Genomic DNA, 20722 nt, shown 5'->3' on the forward strand with positions numbered 1-20722 from the left:
TCACATAGACCTTAGTGTCATGTAAATAAAAGTGAGTATCAATAGTTTTTCTCTTCCCTACTTGACATAAGCTCCAGTTTTGTGTTTCAGCAATCATTTGGGAATAAGGAGCTAGTGGGCAATGGTACCATTATCACATGAATAGTTTTCTTTTTTTTTTCCTCAGTCTGGTAGAGGCACAAATGAAGAACCTGTGGAAATTTTAATGTGTGTACCAAAACTAGCATGAGCACATACCTATAAGATAATGGCACAGCAAGCAAATATCAGTGAACTCCTCTCCATGCTGGATTCTTCGGCTCTGGGTGTGTTAGATGACATAACAACTATCTTTAAAGAGAACCTCAATTCTGGTAAGTAGCCAGTGTGGATAGTATAGTTGGGTTTTTTTTGTTTTTTCTTACTCACATATTAGTGCCAATCTGGAGAAAACAGGCTACCTCTAAAGTCTCCTTCCTAAGTAAGAGTCTTTATGGATTTAGGAGATATGGCTTGTGTGGGGCAGACAGTTAGGCACTTAATCAATTCAGAGTTAAAAAAACCTAGAAATTGGTTTGGTTTATATAATCTGAATTGAAATATCATAAATTTCACATAATTTTGCATGATAATTTGCCACAAAGTTATTCATAAAACTTAAATACAGAATCGAGTTTATTTCATGTTGGTGGGAAGAGAAGATATTGAGGTACATGTAAGGTGTTTGAGAAAGAAAGCCATATTTAAGACATATTTCCATTTATTTAGACCGTGGTCCTATGCTTGTAAACACGTTGGTGGATTATTATTTGGAAACCAATTCTCAACAGGTGTTGCGCATCCTGACTACATTGCAAGAGCCTCATGATAAGGTAACTTCTTGATAATTGATGATAGAACATTGATGAAATTATTATATATGATGTCATTTTTAGGTGGCACAGTGGATAGAGTGCTAGTCCTGGAGTCAGGAAGACCTGAGTTCAAATCCATCCTCTGATGCTTACTAGCTGTATGACCCTGGCCAAGTCACTTAAACTCTGTTTGCCTCAGTTTCCTTATTTGTAAAATAGGGATGGTAATAATGCACTTACCTCTCAGGATTGTTGTGAGGATCAAAAGGGATTATAATTGTAAAGTGCCTTAACCACAGGGCCTGGCATGTAGTAAGTGCTATATAAATATTTGCTGCTATCATTATCATTATTATTAATCATTATTACATCCAGTATACTAAATGTTTCACATTTTGCTTATCACAGATGAAATTGTGACTAATAACTACATGCAGGAATAACTTTTTTTTTTTTTAGTGAGGCATTTGGGCTTAAGTGACTTGCCTAAGGTCACACAGCTAATAAGTGTTAAGTGTCTGAGGCCAGATTTGAACTCAGGTATTCCTGACTCCAGGGCTGGTGCTCTATCCATTGTGCCACCTAGCTGCCCCAGGAATAACTTTTTAATGCAAATTAATTGAAAAGTTATCTAAAAGCATATTTTAAATACACTAAGGACTTTACTATTTAGAGGAATCTTATTCTTTTGTAGAGAATAAATTATCTCTTAAATTCCCTGTTTGTAAATTCAGATTTTCATAATCTTGCATACATAGACTCTTCTTATAGAAGAAAAGTCTACAAATACTGCTAACTTGTAAAGTCATTTGTCAAGCCTGATGCCAAAGCATAGGATGACAAAGAAGGGTTCTACTTTATCAATACCTATTTCCCCTTTCCTTGGTTGGTAGAATATAAAAACTTTTGTATTTGCAAAACTTGGAACTTTGTGATTTGGAGTATGAAAATACTTTCTAATATTTTCTAAATGATTAAATGTGCCACTTTTGTCCATTTTTACTGTAGAAATTTTATATTCTTGTCATTTTAGTTTGTTCTGATTCATGATGCTTGCTTGGGGTTAAAATATGAGATAGGTCCCCAAAATGAAGATCAAAGAAAAGATACTTTTAATCATTATTCTTTTGTGGTTGGTCGGTCGGTCTGTTTCTCCCTCTTCCCTTTTGCATCAAAAAGCAGGTTAGAGTGAATTAGATACTTGAAGACTGCTAATAAGAATCAGCCCTTTTCTAAGGGTGTTACTTGTACTAAGTTCTTAGCTAAGTTGTATGAAATAAGCTTTGTCTTTTCCATTTTTAGCACCTCATGGACAAAATTAATGAATATGTGGGCAAAGCTGCTACTCGTTTACCCATCCTCTCCTTACTGGGGCATGTCATAAGACTGCAACCCCCATGGAAGCATAAGCTGTCTCAAGCGCCTCTCTTGCCTTCTTTGCTTAAGTGTCTCAAGGTAGGCATTCTGAAGATTTGAGTGATTTGTTCTGAGTTTAGTCTGTGAAATACTGAATAATTTGGAACCAGTGAGTTCATTAATCATCATAGTAGATTGTAGTTGAAGGCCTCCCTCAGTCAGTCAGACCTTCATCTTCATCCCAGTTCTGTTACTGATGTAACAAGTTCCTTCACCTCTGTAAGCCTCAGTTTCTTCAGTTGCATAAAGGCAATATCTGCCTCATTTATCTCAAGGGACTATTCAGTTTAAATAAAAATGCATACAAAGCACTTTGTAAACCATAAAGTGTTGTAAAAATAAGATAGTTGTTATTTTAAGCCAGACTGCTCTTTAAAATTCAGCAATTTTGTTCAAGTATAATGTAACACATGCCTTGGGCTCATTGAATTTTATGATACCTGGAATACTATGGATGCTCGATGTCTGAATTTTCTTAGCCAAGTTCAGTAAAATATTTATTAGTTATCTCTCTTCAAAAGTTTATAACTTAAAGCAGTTTTTATTCTCAACTATATACTCTCTAAATTGTTAAAAACTGGCTGGTTAGTTCATCTTTTTTTATCCCTTGTGTTAAAATGAATAACTTTTTATCTCTAGGTGCTCTGGTGGACTAGCCATAAAATAGTTTAAAAGACCTTACTAAAGTATTTGCTCTGTATTCAGAACTTGGTTAATTATCCAGGCTTTATTCTTATTCACATTTGTTAATGGCATGACTTGATGAATTTCAGCATTTTTTTTACATGAACAAAGAAGCACTTTGTAACCTAGAAGGACCATAAAAATATTTTAATATCTCTCTGGTAATAGAAAACTTAAAGGCTTTAGATGAGACATTGTGGTACAGTGAAAGAACCATGGATTTGGAGTCAAAGGATCTAGATTTGAATCCTGGCTTTGTCACTGCTTATTTTGTTTCTTTTTTTTTGGTTAGGCAATGAGGGTTAAGTGACTTGCCCAAGGTCACACAGCTAGTGAGTGCTAAGTGTCTGAGGCTGGATTTGAACTGAGGTCCTCCTGAATCCAGGGCTGGTGCTTTATCCCCTGTATCACCTAGGTACCCCTGTCACTACTTAGCCTTTCTGGTCCTCAGTTTCTTTACCTGTATAATAAAAGGTTGGTACTCAATGATCTCTGACCTCTGGCTCTCTGGATTCTTTATACCTGCGATTTTATGAGCAAAAACTACAGGTGTTAGAAATGTAATTCAGGACTCTTTAGTATGATAGCATTAGATTCCTTAGTCTTTTTTTTTTTTTTTTTGGTGGGGCAATGGGGGTTAAGCGACTTGCCCAAGGTCACACAGCTAGTAAGTGTCAAGTGTCTGAGGCTGGATTTGAACTCAGGTACTCCTGAATCCAGGGCCAGTGCTCTATCCACTGCACCACCTAGCTGCCCCAGATTCCTTAGTCTTGAATTGATATCCTCTTGCCTGACGTTACGTTTAACTTCAGTTACTTGGCAAATAACTTATGTAGTAATCATATCTTTGAGACCCAGTGACAGTCTAAATGGATTTCTTTTCTTGTGAGTTCAATTAAATACTACTCTCTTCTGAGTTATTTGGTAATGTTAGAAAACTATAGATTTTGTCAGAGGTAGCCCTATTCTCCTGATTTTTTTGTCTGTCTTAATTTGTTTCTTCTTAGATGATCTTGTAACTTAGTAGTCTTAAAAAAAATTTTTTTTTTTTAAATTTTTGTGGGGCAATGAGGGTCAAGTGACTTGCCCAAGGTCACACAGGTAGTGTCAAGTGTCTGAGGCTGGATTTGAACTCAGGTCCTCCTGAATCCAAGGGCAGTGCTTTATCTAGTGAGCCACCTAGCTGCCACAGTAGTCTTTTAAATAGAGAAAAAGTCTTGACTCTTTTCTTTAGAGATGAATGACTTGGTTATGAATGGTGACATTTGTCACCACCAGTGAACATGAAATAAAGTACTACTACATAGTTTAGGATTTCACAGACTAGGATCTAAAATATGTAGGCTATCCCTGAGAACAAGAGGCATTTGAATGCCATAAATAGGTTTAAGGAGTTAGGAATTGAAATTCACTATATTATGTTACCACTTAACCTAAAAGCTATAGAGGTGTGTGATGAGAAGAGATTAACATAGAGCTGTTAGAAGTTATTTATGTTGTCTTTTTTGAATTGATCTTCAAATCCTTAAGGAAAAAGTTTCAAAGCTAGTAATAAATAACCTTCTAGTATGAAGTTCACTCATTTAGATCCTCATCAGGTAGTATGTAGTGCTGATGCTAATCTTGTTTCTGGCAGGTTGTCTTCACCCTTCTTACTTGGCTTTTCCTCTCTACAGACTGATACAGATGTAGTAATACTCACAACAGGAGTTTTAGTCTTAATAACCATGCTGCCAATGATTCCACAGTCAGGCAAACAATACCTTCACGACTTCTTTGATATTTTTGGCCGTCTTTCATCATGGTGCCTGAAGAACCCAGGTAAGATTCTTGTTGAATTGCATATCAGACACTAGGTGGAGCATATGAGTTTTTTTCCTTGTTATTCTAGGTAAGTAGGCTCTCATTTATTATGGTGTGAACTTGATTTCAATGATTTATAAATGCTCCTGGAAATGAGCTATAGATACACATCTAATAAGAAACTGAGAGACCCCTGTCTTTTAGTATTCTTTGTTCTAAAACAGTTAAGTATCAGAGGAGAAGTCAGTGGTACACCATAAGATACCTGAATTTTTTTTTTTTTAGCAGTTAAGCTAGGTATAATAGACAAACTTGGGAACAGAGACTGTCTTTTGATCCCTAGCACTTAGCATAGTGCCTGACACAGTAGGTGCTTAATAAATGCTTATTGGTCAACTGCTTGACAACTTAAGCCATTACAAAATGGAGCAGAGACTACTCCAGATTTTTGTATGGACAGAAGACACAGCTTTGAGCCTTTTTATTGTGCTATTCTGCTGATACTCTTGGAAGAAACCTTACCTTCAATGCTAAGAAATATTTATTTGTATATGTAGGGGGAACAGGGAGATAAATGGTATGTACTAGTTAGAGATCTGACTTCAAGAACTATAGAATTTTCTACATATTTGCAGGTAGCAGAGCTTCATCAAAGTGACTCATAAGCTTATGAGCATGTGACAAATTCTTAGTCTTCTGCCAGTCCCAGCGTGAGACATTAGCATTGCAGTGATAGAATGTGTAACATTTTTTTAATTTGCATACTATAATTTCGTACACAGAAATAGAATTTTTTTTCCATAGCTAAACATGTGGAAAACAGCTATCATGATGCCAGCTTTTTTTTTTTTATTAGTGGAATATTCCTTTGAAGTTGGGGATCATTACTTTGTGTGGTTTGTCCCTTATTATGGAAGTGTCTTGTCTGTGCTAGGTTTGTGCCTCTAAGCCTAGTGCTTTTCAGTCAAAACTCCTGGGTCAGTAAGACTTTCTGACAAATGTGTGTATTATCTGCTTTTTCTCATGTGTCCCACTATTAGTACTTTCTAAAGAGTCTAATTTCTTTAGGTCATGTGACAGAAATTTATCTCGTCCATCTTCATGCCAGTGTTTATGCTCTCTTTCATCGCCTTTATGGAATGTACCCTTGCAACTTTGTCTCCTTTCTACGTTCTCACTACAGTATGAAGGAAAACTTGGAGACCTTTGAAGAAGTGGTAAAGGTAAAGCATGGTTTACCGGTCTTTTTGTTTTTGTTGTTCAGTTTTGGTCATGTCCTACACTTTGTGACCCTATTTTGGGGGTTTTCTTGGCAAAGATACTGGAGTGGTTTGCCATTTCCTTTTCCAACTCATTATACAGATGAGGCACTGAGGCAAACAGGACTAAGTGACTTTTCCAGGATCACACAGCTAGTAAGTATCTGATTTGAATTTAGGAAGATGAGTCTTCCTGACTCTAGTCCTAGCACTCTATCCACTGCACCACCCAGCTGCCTCAGGTCTTCTTTGTTAAAATAAATTTTATTCTACTCATATGATAGAGTACTTTTTTTTTTGGTGGTGCAATGAGGGTTAAGTGACTTGCCCAGGGTCACACAGCTAGTGTCAAGTGTCTGGGGCTGGATTTGAACTCAAGTCCTCCTGACTCCAGGGCTGGTGCTTTATCCACTGCGCCACCTAGCTGCCCCTGATAGAGATAGTTTTGAAAAGAACTTTATGGGCTTTATTGCTTAAATAAGAGTCTAAATTTTCTATACCTATAGACTCTCCTAGAATTGGCTATCCAAACATAAATTTTTTGTCACACAAAAGCATCAAAATTCTCAATCTTTTTTCTTTTAGCCAATGATGGAACATGTTCGAATTCATCCAGAATTAGTGACTGGATCTAAGGACCATGAACTGGACCCACGCAGGTATTGGAAACTTACGCTCACTGACAACAAACATTTTAAATAGGGCTTTAGAGATTGAAAACTTTTTCCAGGAATAAAATCCATTGGGTTATTTCTGGGATGGTCTTTTCCTTTAGTGGATATTATTGTTAAGCTGTTCTCCTAGAGCTTTGGAACATTAGGAAGAAAATTGTTCTTCCTAATAATGCTGTATTATTTGGAGAATGAAAAGGTAGAAAACAAACTTTAAAAAGATGGAATCAACTGTATTTTAGCTAGTTTCCTGTATTCAGCATTCTCCACACTAAACTGAGGGTGAATTGGGAGAAGCCTCAGACTTTGATATGAGGACTCAGATTTGCCACCTGGTGTTGCTGCTTAGGAGTTTCCAAACCTCCCTGTTTGCTTCTTTGCTAAGCAGTCTCCTATGGTGCACTCTAATTGAGTGGAACGTGCTTTTAGAAATCATATTTCATATATATTCCTAGGCTTTTGAAATTGGAATTGGCTTAATATAGTTCTTCTTAAGCTGTGAGTCAGATTTGCAGAACAAATATGTAGCTCTTAATATCCTTCTAAATCTGATTAGGTTTAAACTTGTATTTCATGACTTTTAATTTCTTTGTTACAGGTGGAAGAGATTAGAAACTCATGATGTTGTAATAGAATGTGCCAAAATTTCTCTGGACCCCACCGAAGCCTCATACGAAGATGGCTATTCTGTGTCTCAGCAGATCTCAGCACGCTTTCATCATCGTTCAGCTGATGCCGCCACCGTCAGTCCTTATGTTGACACACAGAATAGCTATGGTAAAAAGAGACAGAACCCTTGTACTCTATTTTTCTTTAAAAAAAAAAAATGGGGGGCGGCGGGCAGGGCAGTGAGGGTTAAGTGACTTGCCCAGGTTCACACAGCTAGTAAGTGTTAAGTATTTGAGGCTGGATTTGAACTCAGGTCCTCCTGAATCCAGGGCCGGTGCTTTATCCACCTTGCCACCTTGCTGCTCCCTAAAACTTTTTTTCTCTAGAAATTACTTTACTCCTACTGGTGATTTCATTTTTTCTCTGGGATCAGGGTTATCAAAGACTTTAATATTCTTCTCAAAGCTTTCTAATTCAAACCAACTTCTTTACTCCCTTGACTTAATCCCAGGTTAATGGTTTTGTAGCATTTATAATTTCAGGGTCTTATATTTTGATCCCTATATGACAGACTGCCAGTGATATCACCAGACTTAAGAATAATATCTTAAGACTATTCAAAGAAAATATGTTGAAATATAAAACAACTTTGTTTCTGCTCATGAGGGAGTTCGTACTTTCCTAACACTTATCTTGTTATACACAATAAAGAAGGATCTACTTGGCTATGGAATTAGTACCTCATGTAGGATTAATACTTGTAGAAAGATTTTATTAAACCATGTTTATACCATAGCACTAATTAAAACTGCCATCCACATCAGACTCATAACAATAAGAATGCTGATGGTTAACTGAACTGAATGCTACCAAATCCCATTATAAAATCTATTTCAAGGACCTGTTAAATGTTAGACAGAAAACATTAACACTCTATCTCTAATGAGGTAGTAGTATCTTTTTGGAGATAGAGAATTGGATGATTTAAGAGAACCATGCTCAGTTAAAGTGATCTAAAATCAGATGTTAATCCCATGTATGTCTTTCATTTTAGGGAGTGCTACTTCTACCCCTTATTCCACTCCTCGACTGGCGTTAAACACGCCAGGGCAGCTACCTCAGGTTCTGAGTTCCTCATCAACACGGCTGTCAACTGAGCCGTCACAAGTATGGTGCCTATTCTCTATCTTTCTTTGTGTTGAAGCTGGTTCATTTGGGTTAGAAGATTAGTGTATGAATAGAATATTTCACTGATAGCAGAAATTATTCTAAAGCTCAATAGCATAAATATCTAATTTTGCTCTTGCCCCTTTTGTTAGTTTTGGTGATTAAAAATCTGCCAAATGAAATGCTACTTTGATTGAGTTGCTTTAGTACACCGTGCCTTTTGAATTTTAACTACTCAGTCTTGTTCATGTCGAGGTTACCTGATGTTATTTAGAAGGCACAGATGATGTTTTAATAAACATACCATACCATAGTAATGCAATATCTTTGAATTTGTTACTTCTTCACTATAGTTATCTATTGTTACTAACTTTTTAGGCTACTATATGGAGCCCCTCTACAGTCTGTGGTATGACCACTCCTCCAACCTCACCTGGAAACGTCCCACCCGAGTTGTCACACCCTTATAGCAAAGTCTTTGGTACATCTGGTATGTATATCTGAGACCATTTTTTGTAGGTTAGTAAAAGTTAACTTTATAAATATCTAATATGCTTAGCTTTGCTGTAGATTTGAGAAGTGAATCTCTAGACATTAGTAAAGCAAGTTACTGGGGTTTTCAAAGCGTGTAAACTGAACTCCCAAATGTGATGACTGCTGACAGGCATTCCCAAAAGAAGAATTGAATCATAAAAGTTTAACTGTGGGATAATAGTTGAAGCTACAAATAATTAGAAGTTCACATAAGTAATTTAGCAAAGGATTCATATCTTTTCCATGCTTATCTTTTGATCAGGTGGGAAAGGAACTCCTTTGGGAACACCAGCAACCTCCCCTCCTCCTCCCTGCCATTCAGATGACTACGTGCACATTTCACCCCCTCAGGCTATAGTCATGCCCCCCAAGAAGGTAAATGCCAGGCTTGCCTAGCTGCCATCTTTTTCTCCTGCCTCATCATGAGGAGTTGCTTTTAACTTGATTTTATAAAGCCTAATTATACCAAATATGACTTTGGCCTGATATTTTGTCAGTTTTGAGTCAAGGTAGCTGGGCTAATCTTTAAATTCTCTGTCTAATTATATGGTATAATTACAGATTCTTCTCTCAAAACATCAGTGAGTATATACATAAACTTACTCTCTGTTTAAAATGTCTTTTTTTTTTCCTCAGGAGGACAAACTGGATTCTGTGAGACCATGTCTACACAGACAACAACATCTTTCTAATGATAGAGGATTAGGTAAATTTATTATTCAGCACTGGTAGATTTTACAGCCTATCTTCCCTTTGTTGAGTCAAACCAGATTCTTCAGAGGTATAGCTCTAAGAGTTTAAAAGGAGGGGGGGGGTTCAGGTGGGGCAAGTGAAAGACACAAATGAAATTTTGAAATAATTTACAACATTGTATTTTTAGGGACCCTGGACACCTTAGTAAATTAACAGAAGTCGTCTACCTTGTCTAGCATAAGCTTCATTTTCATGTACTTAAATGAACTGTTCTAAGTAGTTTGATGAACAGAGCTACATAGATTCCTTTTATCTTTGCTTTCTTGAAAACGTAATCAGTCTTAGTTTATTTCATTTAGTGTTGAATCACTATTTTTGAAAACAATGCAGCTAGATCATTTTTAAAGTTCTTAGCAATCTGCAGGGGGAGCTCTGGAGAGATTAGTTCCAGAGTGAGTATTTTCTAGTTTTCTCAGACAGGTAGGATAGATGCTGCAAATGCTCAGTTGTCTTTTGGGGAAGTAGGCTTATAGCTGTCCATGTTGTTATCTTTGTAAACTAATTTGTCCATTTTTTTCTTTAGAAGAAACATCTGACAATAAAGGTTCTGTCACTTTAAGTGATCTTCCAGGGTTTTTAGGTGATCTAGCCTCTGAAGAAGATAGTCTTGAGAAAGATAAGGAAGAAGGTAATGCATACAGAACTCTGGTCTGTCAACCTAGTGTGTGAGTGCTGCGTAAATGGCCTTATTCTGTCATAAAACTGCTTTAATATCCATATATGTACCCATTTAATTTTCTCATAGAAAAAAAGCGCTTTATTTCAGGTTTCCTACTGGGTAAATTGATACTAGTCTCCCATCTTGAGCCATCCATAAATTGGTAAATTGTAGCGTGTACCCCCAAACTGCCCAGTCTTACACTCACTGAACTCTGGGTTTTCTTCTTCCCTCTTTTCCTTTTAGCTGCAATATCAAAGGAGCTTTCTGAGATCACTACAGCAGATACTGAGCCTGTGGTGCCTCGAGGTGGATTTGACTCTCCTTTCTATAGAGACAGTCTCTCATGTTCTCAGAGGAAGTCCCAATCAACATCTTCTAACACTCAAGGTCCCAGTGTGAGCACTGAACCTCCAACTTCCTCTCTGGACAAGCTTGGGCCTGACACACCAAAGCAAGCCTTTACACCCATAGATCGGCCCTGTGGGTGTGCCAATGAAAGCCCTGCTGGTAACAGGGAAAACCGGACTTCACTGGAGACAAACATCTTCACACCTAGTCCTTGTAAAATACCATCTCAGAGAAAAGTAGGTTTTGGAAGTGGACAACCTCCCCCGTACGATCACCTTTTTGAGATGGCACTGCCAAAGACTGCTTACCATTTTGTCAGTAAGAAGACTGAAGAGCTGTTAAAGAAAGTGAAAGGAAACACAGAGGAAGATTATATGCCCTCCACCTCCCCAGTGGAAGTACTAGATAGACTGATACAACAGGGAGCAGATGCACATACAAAGGAGCTGAACAAGTAAGTAACTTGAACTTGTTTCTAAACCTCTTTTCTTGTCCTCATTGGGATTCTTCTACCCAAAAGTGAAGACCAACAGAATGTAGGTGAAGATTTGGAAAAGCTTTATGAGCTGGAATTTGATATAGAATATAAAATAGAGTCAAGTCTGTCTTTTCTAGAGGTTTAGTAGGCCTAATAAATTAGATACTCATTGCCTTAAACTTTATTGAGTAGTGATTTTCATTATTTCTTTGTCTTGAATCTATTGCTTTCAATGTGTTTGATCATCCTGTGGCTATAGATATTTGAAAAAAGATTGTGATGTTAAGTCTGAACAGTGATTAGAATTAGACTGTAGGAGTACTAATGAAAAGTAATCTTTCTAATAGGATATCTCTTCATAAGCAGGCAAGTCTTACCATGTCTCAAGGGGCACTTCTGTTTACCTTTGATAAGGCAATTTCTTTAGAAAATGATTTGAATGTTATTATTGGGAATTCTTAATAAGAGGCATGGTTCAAATAAAGGGGAATGGAGAACTTGAGGAAGTGATGAAATAAAATGTTTCAGGAGGATTGTCTCCTATAGACCAGGTACTTAATTTTAGTTTCCAATCTAAACAGTCACTTGAGTAAAAATCTTTCTTTGTAGGTTGTCTTTGCCCAGTAAGTCTGTCGATTGGACCCACTTTGGAGGTAAACTTATTTTGTTTTAACCCCAGACTAAAAATAACCAGCTCAAAAGGCCCCAGATATTTCTGTGTGCTTGTTCTGTCACAGAAGTACATTGTAGGAAGGTGATGATGACTTCTACCCCCTTATGATAGTCATCAGACCTGCAGTGAGTTCCTCTAGTATTTCAAAGCAGGCCTTTCCTGTTTTTGAAATGTGCTAAGTGCCACTAATTCAGTCATTAGGAAAATTGATGGGCTATAGTAGTATTCACTGCAGATTTCCCTGGAGAAAGAAGTTATATAAAGAATTTTCACAGAATAAACATGGGGTACACTGATGGAATGTCTGGATAAGTAGAATAGGAATCTTGAGTTTGTAGCTGTAATCGTCATTGGCAAAAAATACCCTCAAAAGAGCCTGTGTCAGTCCAGTTAGATTTTTTAAGAGAGGGGACCTAACTACTCAATAAACAGTTAAGTCGTGTTTTTTACCCAGTGAATTGGCTGGCTCTGTGCAGCCAGTGGGGTATTTTCAAAGATTATGTGATTGGTTTTTTATAAATTTGTTCCCTAAGCTTCCCTGCTACTAAAGTATACCAGATCTTCATGGTTAGCTCAAGATTGAAATGTTCAATTGAAATGTTCAAGAGGTGCTCGAGCATTTGTTCCCTACCTTTCACTCCTGGCTTAGGCTCTCCACCCTCAGATGAGATTCACACCCTTCGGAACCAATTGCTCTTACTGCACAACCAGTTACTCTATGAGCGCTTCAAAAGGCAGCAGCATGCTCTCCGGAACAGACGGCTCTTACGGAAGGTGATCAAAGCCACAGCTCTGGAGGAACACAATGCTGCTATGGTGAGGCTTTGTGCAAGTGCCCAACACTGGTCTGAATATGCAGTAGCAGTGGGCTAGTTGAAAGAGCATTAGACCTAAGAATCAGCCAACTAGGCTCTAGTCTTGGCTGGGTAATCATTCGTTTCATGACTTGGAGCAAATCACTTCACTTCTCTGGGCCTTAGTGTTCTTATCTTAAGGAAAAAAAAAGGAGCAGAAGCAGTGTGACTTTGTCCATAGAGATATAGCTTTAAAGTCAGAAAGACTTAGGGTGCAAGTCTTGCCTCTGACAATCCTGTCTCTGTGAACCCTGGGAAAGTTGCCTGACCAGCCTCTCAGTGCCACAGGCAACTCTCTAAGACTCTAAGTTGTATAACAATTGCCATTCAGCATTAGTAGAAAGTTTTCTCACCGAGAGTTTCTTATACTAATAAGATAAAAAATCCAGCCAAGGGGCAGCTAGATAGTGCAGTGGATAGAGCACCGGCCCTGGAGTCAGGAGTACCTGAGTTCAAATCCGGCCTCAGACACTTAACATTTACTAGCTGTGTGACCCTGGGCAAGTCACTTAACCCCAATTGCCTCACTAAAAAAAAAAAAAAATCCAGCCAAAAAGGAGAGTGTAGGATTGAATAATCTGCAAGGTCCTTGTAGTTCCAAAACTGTGTATTTACCAGTTGAAGATCATTTATTGTACTATTGATGACAGAACAGCAGATCCTTAGTCTGTAAGCTTAACACAGTGCCTAGCACATGGAGGCTACTTAATAAATGTTTATTGAATATATCTAAAGCTTATAATTTATTGGCTACCACTTATTAGATATTTTAGACAGACTAGCTAGAATTTTAGCCCCTTACATATGCAAGGTGAAAATTTATCTTTTTGACTGTGGTCTTTTAAAAGAATGTCTTAAAACAAACTCTAGTCACGCTGTAAAGCTTAGTTTGATGGTATTATGTTTGAAATTTTCTCTTGGTGGGGAAAAAAAGGTTTGTAGTTAGTAGAGTCCACTTTCTAATCCTTGGTAACTTAATTGTTAGTCTGCCTTTGAAGGTATTTGATCCAAAAGCTCTAGATTCAGACCCTGGCTAGTGGTTTTGAGTTTTGAAAAGCTTGAAAGAAAATCACGTTGAAAAGTCTCTTGAAGCAAATTACATGCAATCTAAGTACAGTGACTGAAGTGTTTTGTCTAAAAGCTTTCCAAGTGTGAATTGGGTCACATGAGGCTACTAGATATAATAAGCAATCTGCAGTCTCTCATCAGTATTAACTCTTAAGTTTTTTTGGTTATTCATGATTGTTTAAATGAGGCATTTGCAGAGTAAGAAAACTTAAGCTTAAAAGAATGTATTAACTTTTATATCACCTATTTTTCTCATTGTGTTCCTCCCTTTTCTTCCTCCAAGAAAACTATTCCTTATAATAAACAATCAGAGGAAGGAAAAAAATAGTTTAGCAAAATTAATCACCACATTGAAAAAGTCTGAAAAAGTTTCACACTCATAGTCACCTACTTCTGCAAAGTAGTAGGGGAAAGTACCTTCTTAATATCTCTTCTTTGGAGCTAAACTTGACTGGTCATTATAAGTCTGAAGCATTTGGTTGCAATTATTTTGTTGTTCTATCCATTTCCATTTTTGTAGCTATTGTCTACATTATTTTCACAATCCTGCTTTCTTCATTTTGTATCAACTCATGCATTTTCCCATATTTCTCTGTATTCATCATATCTGTCATTTCTTACAGTACTTGTAATATTCCATTATTTTAATGAACCACAGTTTGTTTAGGCAATTTTCATTTGATGGGTATATACTTTGGGAAACCTTTAGCTTTTGTTACCTTTTGGGAAAAAACGCATGAGAATACAGATATTTTTAAGCACTTTGTATGTGCAAAGCCCTGTGCTAGGCAATTAAAACTTCATGCCACTTTTGATTTCTGGTAGAAAGATCAGTTGAAATTACAAGAGAATGATATCCAGATGTGGAAGGGTAGCGTGCAGAAAGAACAGGCCAGATACAATCAGCTTCAAGAGGAACGTGACACTGTTGTGACCCAGCTCCACAGCCAGATCAGACAGCTGCAACATGACCGAGAGGAATTCTACAATCAGAGCCAGGAATTGCAGGTATAAACCACAGTGTGGAGTAAATTCAATTGGGGGATAGCACAAAGTAAAAACTGGATAGGGCAAGAGTATTGCTTGGTTCATTTCACCTACATGATAGTGTCGTTTTGTAAGATTATAACACATATAACTTACCTAGTTGTTTGATATGTGTTAAATCTTAATTTGTTCTTAAAACAGTATAGCACTGTGTCAAATGTATTGTAATTTTTGAGGCCAGGAAATTGTATTTTAAGGAACAAAGGATAATAGCATAATTGAAGAATTGATTATTACCACTTGAAGGTTGGCTAGCCCTTGGAGTAGGTATACAATCTGGTCTCACAGTCGGTCATTATCTAATCTTCTGCCAACATCTGCTTGGACAGACAAAGCTGGAAGACTGCCGGAATATGATTGCAGATCTGAGGTTAGAATTAAAGAAGGCCAATAATAAGGTGTGTCACAGAGAGTTGCTGCTCAGCCAAGTTTCTCAAAAGGTAGGAAATGCAGTAAATTCTTGGCCCTTTTGACAGCATTTCCCAGCACCATTCCTTCCAACTGGAAACATGCCTCCCTTGCCCACCATAAGATGCTTACAGTGGTGCACCCTTTTACAGAAAAGGAATGAGTTTGACCTTTAAGTTCTTGAGCTGTGTGTCTTCCTTTGGGTTTCATGGCAGATATGAAAACATACATTTGCCCAGGAATGGGTGAGTCTTCTCTCTAGCTTTGTTACTCCACTGGGCATGTAAATCTCTGCTGTGGTGGTTGTACATAGTTAAATAATTTGTTGTCTAGGACTTGGGATTCACCCTTTGCAAGTTCCCCTTTCTGTTTTGAACGGTTACTTTTTTTACTCTTTGAGCATCAACTATTTGGCATGCATTTTTTCCTGTCTTTACCACATAGTAGGTCTCCCTTCTAACTCTTTATTTTTGAGGCCAGGGGATGATGAGGTGTCATCCAACAAAGTAATTTATTCAGTCCTTTGATTTTTACTCTTGAAAATAGTATGGATCCACTTTGTGTTCTGCTTTGTAGGTTCCCTTTAGTAGTTTTCAGCTCTGCAGAATTTATACCTGATTATTTGTATGTGTTCTTGTTTTGGTTAGCTTTCAAACAGCGAATCAGTCCAGCAGCAGATGGAGTTCTTGAATAGGCAGCTGTTAGTTCTTGGGGAGGTCAACGAGCTGTATTTGGAGCAATTGCAGAACAAGCATGCAGACACTACACAGGTATGATGGGGTCAGGAGAAACGAAAACTCTTGATATAGAATATTGACATGTGGGATTCAGTCAGGTGGCATTGAAAATGAATACTGTTGGGCAGCTAGATGGCGCAGTGGATAGAGCACCGGCCCTGGAGTCAGGAGTACCTGAGTTCAAATCCGGCCTCAGACACTTAACACTTACTAGCTGTGTGACCTTGGGCAAGTCACTTAACCCCAATTGCCTCACTAAAAAAAAAAATTAAAAAAAAAAAATGAATACTGTTGAGAAAACCAGCCTCACTGATGGATTGTAAAGCCTGGGTCTACATAATAGAATTATTTTCCGGGCTCTAGTATCTGCTCTTCCTCTATGTCCCTAGGCTAACAACACAAGCACTTTCCAGCTGTTGGGTATGCTCTTGTACCCTTACAAACACCCTTTGCCAGAAAAAAATGAACAGCTTAAATGTCAGGCCTGGGGGGCATATGGGTACATGCTGGATTATGTGTCCCCTTAGTAATTACATGCAGTTTAATTTAACTTTAGCTTTTAATTCTGATTTTAATTTTGATCAGTTGTTAAGTCAGGTTAATTTGTGATTTGTCAGTATAAAGCAAATGTTTTGTTTGTTTGTATTTTTTTAAAGTGAGGCAATTGGGGTTAAGCGACTTGCCCAAGGTCACACAGCTAGTAAGTGTCAAGTGTCTGAGGTGGGATTTGAACTCAGGTCCTCCTGACTCCAGGGCCAGTGTTCTATCCACTGCGCCACCTAGCTGCCACATAAAGCAAATGTTCTATGGTCACTTGATAGATGAGTAATATTATGAATGTTTTTGCATTGAATAGAATTTTAACAGTAAATACTAAAATAAGTTGTTCATCATCCATAGTCTTATTTAGTATTTGAGGAAGTGTGCTTTGAAAAGCATAACATTTTTTTTCTGCCCTCTGAAATAGTCTTAGAAAGAGGGTAAAATATCATTTTCATGTTGGGCCAAGGTGCCTTCTACTGTATCTCAGCCATTTACTAAATGACAAACTTTAAAATTAGTTTAAAGAAGGCAGTCTTAATTCTAGAAAAATGAATTGCATTCTTATCTGAATGGTTTAATGGCTTTGGAAGACCCACAGGAGGGAAAAATGGTTTGGGGGAGATGCTGTGTAAAGAACTTCATGTATTCAGTCTCAGTTGTACTTATTATACTTAGATATGCTAGTTATCAGAAGCACTGAAGTGAAACTTTGGTAGTCATTTGGGCTGTTTAAAAAAAAAGCATCTAAGCATTTATTGTGTGCCAAAGCACTATGATAAAAGTGACCTTGCCGCATTCTAATGGAGAAAAACCACACGTAAAAAACTAGATACATACAAGATATATACAGAGTAGACAAGAAGTAATTTCAAAGGGGAAGGCACTGGTCATGGCTTGGTGGGGTGGAGATGGGTGAGAGGAGACAGGAAAAGACCTGGATCTGAGCTGAGCCGTGAAGCAAGCCAGGGATTCCAGGAGGTAGAGTTTAGGAGGAAGAATATTCTAAGCATGGGAGACAGGCAGTGAAAAGTCACAAAGTCAGGAGATGGAATGCTTTATGCAAGGAACAGCAAGAAGGCAGGTGTAGATGGGTTGTAGAACCAGTGGAGAAGAATAAAATTTAACAAGACTAAAAGGATCAGAAGAAGATAGTTTGTAAAGGGTTTCAAATGGCAAACAGACTTTATATTTCATCTTGGAGTTAATATGGAGTCCCTGGACTTTATTGAATAGGGAAGTGACATACTTCTTTTTTCTTTCTTTTTTTTTTGCGGGGCAATGGGGGTTAAGTGACTTGCCCAGGGTCACACAGCTGGTGAGTGTCAAGTGTCTGAGGCCGGATTTGAACTCAGGTACTCCTGAATCCAGGGCCGGTGCTTTATCCACTGCGCCACCTAGCTGCCCTGACATACTTCTTTAAAGACCTACACTTTAGGAAAAGCATTTTGGCAGCTAAGTTGGTGCTCAGCTCCCTGGATTGGAGTGGGGAGGGACTTGAATCGGTGACATCAGTTGGAAGGCTATTGTAATAGTCCAGGTAAGACGAGGTAATGAGGAGCTGAACTAGGGTGGTGGCTGTGAGAGTGGAGAGAAGGGAACAATATACTAAATACTGTGGAGATGAAAACAAGATTTGGCAATTACATAGGTATGTGAATTGAATGAGAAACCAAGGGAAACATTTAGATATGAAAAGCAAGTATATGAGGGAGGGAATCAAGAGAGATGATGAGGTTGTGAGCCTGGGTGACTGGATGTATGATGATGTCCTCCACAGTAATGAGGGAAATTTGGAACAGATAAGAGTTGGGGTGGAAATATAGTGAGTTCCATATGGGGCATTTTTTATATGAGATGTCCATAGAACATTCATTTCAAGATCTCCAAAAGACAGATGTGGGACTATAGTTTAGGATGGAGATTGGGGTTGCAATATATAAATAGAGGAATCATCTGCATAGAAATAGTAATTGAACCTTTGGGAGCTTATGAGAAACTAAAAAGAATGAGAAGAGGGCCTGGGACAGCCTTTCAGGACTGCCCCAGAGCATAAATCTGAATATTTTGGAGTCCTTTAACAAATCCATCTGAACTGGTCAGAAAGGAAAAGCTAGCATGTGTCTTATTTGAGACCTCGTTAGTAGGCTACAGCTGAGAAATTTAGATACCACAGGCATAGTTCTGTGCTCAAATGTTGGAATGCATTCCGTCTTAGAGAAGCATTTGGGTTTTCTGATATATGACATTCCAGATAATATAACTCCTAAAGTGTCATTGAAGATTTTTTCCTCTCTTGTTAGTTTCCTTTACTTAAGAAAACTTTGAATTATTTTCTTTAAGAATCTCATGCTTGCATGATTGTTACACTGTGGTATATTTATTACACTGGAAATGATAAATGGATTACAGGTTGTTTGATTTGTCTGAAATGAAGAGGGATGGCCATCTCCTCCTTCAAGCATATTTGGAAAAGGATTCTTGCCAAATCTTTTGGATTAAAAGTGCCATAAATGGGGGCAGCTAGGTGGCGCAGTGGATAGAGCACTGGCCCTGGATTCCGGAGGACCTGAGTTCAAATCCGGCCTCAGACACTTGACACTAGCTGTGTGACCCTGGGCAAGTCACTTAACCCTCATAGCCCTGAAAGGGGGGGGGGGGCAAAGCACTAAAAAAAAGTGCCCTAAATGCTTTGCTTGAGCAGACCTACCCAGTTGGTATAGCACATTCTAGCCAGTGTCTAGTATTTTTGTTTTAGTTGGCATTACAATTACTCTTTTTTTGTGTGTGTGTTTTTGTTTTTTTTTAGTGAGACAATTGGGGTTAAGTGACTTGCCCAGGGTCACACAGCTAGTAAGTGTGAAGTGTCTGAGGCCGGATTTGAACTCAGGTCCTCCTGAATCCAGGGCCGGTGCTCTATCCACTGCGCCATCTAGCTGCCCCGGCATTACAGTTACTCTTAAGCTTTTAGTACATGACACAAGGAGGTTCCATCTCTTGCATTAAAAAAAAAATTCTCTTAATTCATTAACAAGCATTGACTCAAACTCGTTTTTTACTTATGTTTGTTTTTAAGGAAGTGGAAATGATGAAGACTTCTTATCGGAAGGAACTAGAGAAAAACAGAAGCCATCTCCTTCAGCAGAATCAGCGGCTTGATACCTCCCAAAAAAGGATCGTGGAACTAGAATCTCATCTGGCCAAAAAAGACCATCTTCTATTGGAACAGAAAAAATACCTGGAAGATGTCAAACTTCAGGCTAGGTAGCTTCCATTAAGAGAGGCTTTGCTTTAGCAGTATTAAATGCTGCTCAAAAGTGAAGCCTCTCAAATTTGTGGTAATTTCTTGTGTTTTTTTACCTTATTTCAGAGGACAGCTACAGGCAGTAGAGAGCAGGTATGAGGCTCAGAAAAGGATTACCCAGGCATTTGAATTAGAAATCTTAGATTTGTATGGCAGACTGGAGAAGGATGGCCTCCTGAAAAAACTTGAAGAAAAGACAGAAGCAGCTGAGGCAGCTGAGGAAAGGTAAGTACAGGTTGGGAAGAAAGTGGGATTCCATGTTCTGGAGGTAATGACTTGACACTTAATCAATTTATACTTGGCAACTAAATTTATATTTGGAACTAAAGAGTTAAAGCAACAGTTTATTTTAAACTCAATAAAACCACAGTCTTAAAAATGCTTTAGCAAAAAATAACTTAATACTGTTTGTGCTGGCTTCCATTTCTTTTACATCGGTGTACTGGTTTTGTTAATAGTCAGAGTCGGTGTGTCCTGTTCTAATTCTTCACTTTGCATTACTTTGTTTTTCCATATTTCTTTCTTCCTCTTTTCAGTATTGCAACAATTCATTACATTGATAAACCATAATCTATTGGATCTTTAGATATATTTAGTTTCCTGGTGGTGGGTTGAGTTTTTTTGGGCGGGGGTTTGTTTTTTTAAAATTGCTTTTTTAAAAAAAATTATTCTTTAATTTTATTTTTTTGTGGGGCAGTGAGGGTTAAGTGACTTGCCCAGGGCCACACAGCTGGTAAGTATCAAGTGTCTGAGGCCAAATTTGAACTCAGGTCCTCCTGAATCCAGGACCAGTGCTTTATCCACTGTACCACCTAGCTGCCCCCCCAAAATTGCTTTTGATTTTATATAGCTATGTCTTTTTCTTTTTTTTAAAT

At 38.0% G+C, this 20722-nt stretch overlaps 1 protein-coding gene across 5 annotated transcripts in view; it reads left to right on the top strand.

The window, feature by feature from the left end:
• Positions 1-20722, top strand: part of TSC1 (TSC complex subunit 1) — a 43003-nt gene that overhangs the window by 14947 nt on the left and 7334 nt on the right. For all 5 annotated transcript variants that reach the window (XM_043982588.1, XM_043982587.1, XM_043982590.1 and 2 more), the window contains 20 exons: positions 167-353; positions 748-851; positions 2136-2288; positions 4610-4754; positions 5805-5959; positions 6581-6654; positions 7265-7443; positions 8330-8442; positions 8821-8932; positions 9239-9351; positions 9613-9682; positions 10253-10357; positions 10634-11192; positions 11826-11869; positions 12539-12705; positions 14637-14819; positions 15188-15298; positions 15914-16036; positions 19620-19807; positions 19914-20072. In XM_043982588.1, the coding sequence (XP_043838523.1) occupies positions 248-353; positions 748-851; positions 2136-2288; positions 4610-4754; positions 5805-5959; positions 6581-6654; positions 7265-7443; positions 8330-8442; positions 8821-8932; positions 9239-9351; positions 9613-9682; positions 10253-10357; positions 10634-11192; positions 11826-11869; positions 12539-12705; positions 14637-14819; positions 15188-15298; positions 15914-16036; positions 19620-19807; positions 19914-20072 (2963 nt within the window). In that variant the 5' untranslated portion in view covers positions 167-247. The remainder of the gene's footprint in view (positions 1-166; positions 354-747; positions 852-2135; positions 2289-4609; positions 4755-5804; positions 5960-6580; positions 6655-7264; positions 7444-8329; positions 8443-8820; positions 8933-9238; positions 9352-9612; positions 9683-10252; positions 10358-10633; positions 11193-11825; positions 11870-12538; positions 12706-14636; positions 14820-15187; positions 15299-15913; positions 16037-19619; positions 19808-19913; positions 20073-20722) is intronic.

Source organism: Dromiciops gliroides, chromosome 2 (assembly GCF_019393635.1).
Source record: "Dromiciops gliroides isolate mDroGli1 chromosome 2, mDroGli1.pri, whole genome shotgun sequence".
NCBI classification, from domain to species: Eukaryota; Metazoa; Chordata; class Mammalia; order Microbiotheria; family Microbiotheriidae; genus Dromiciops; species Dromiciops gliroides.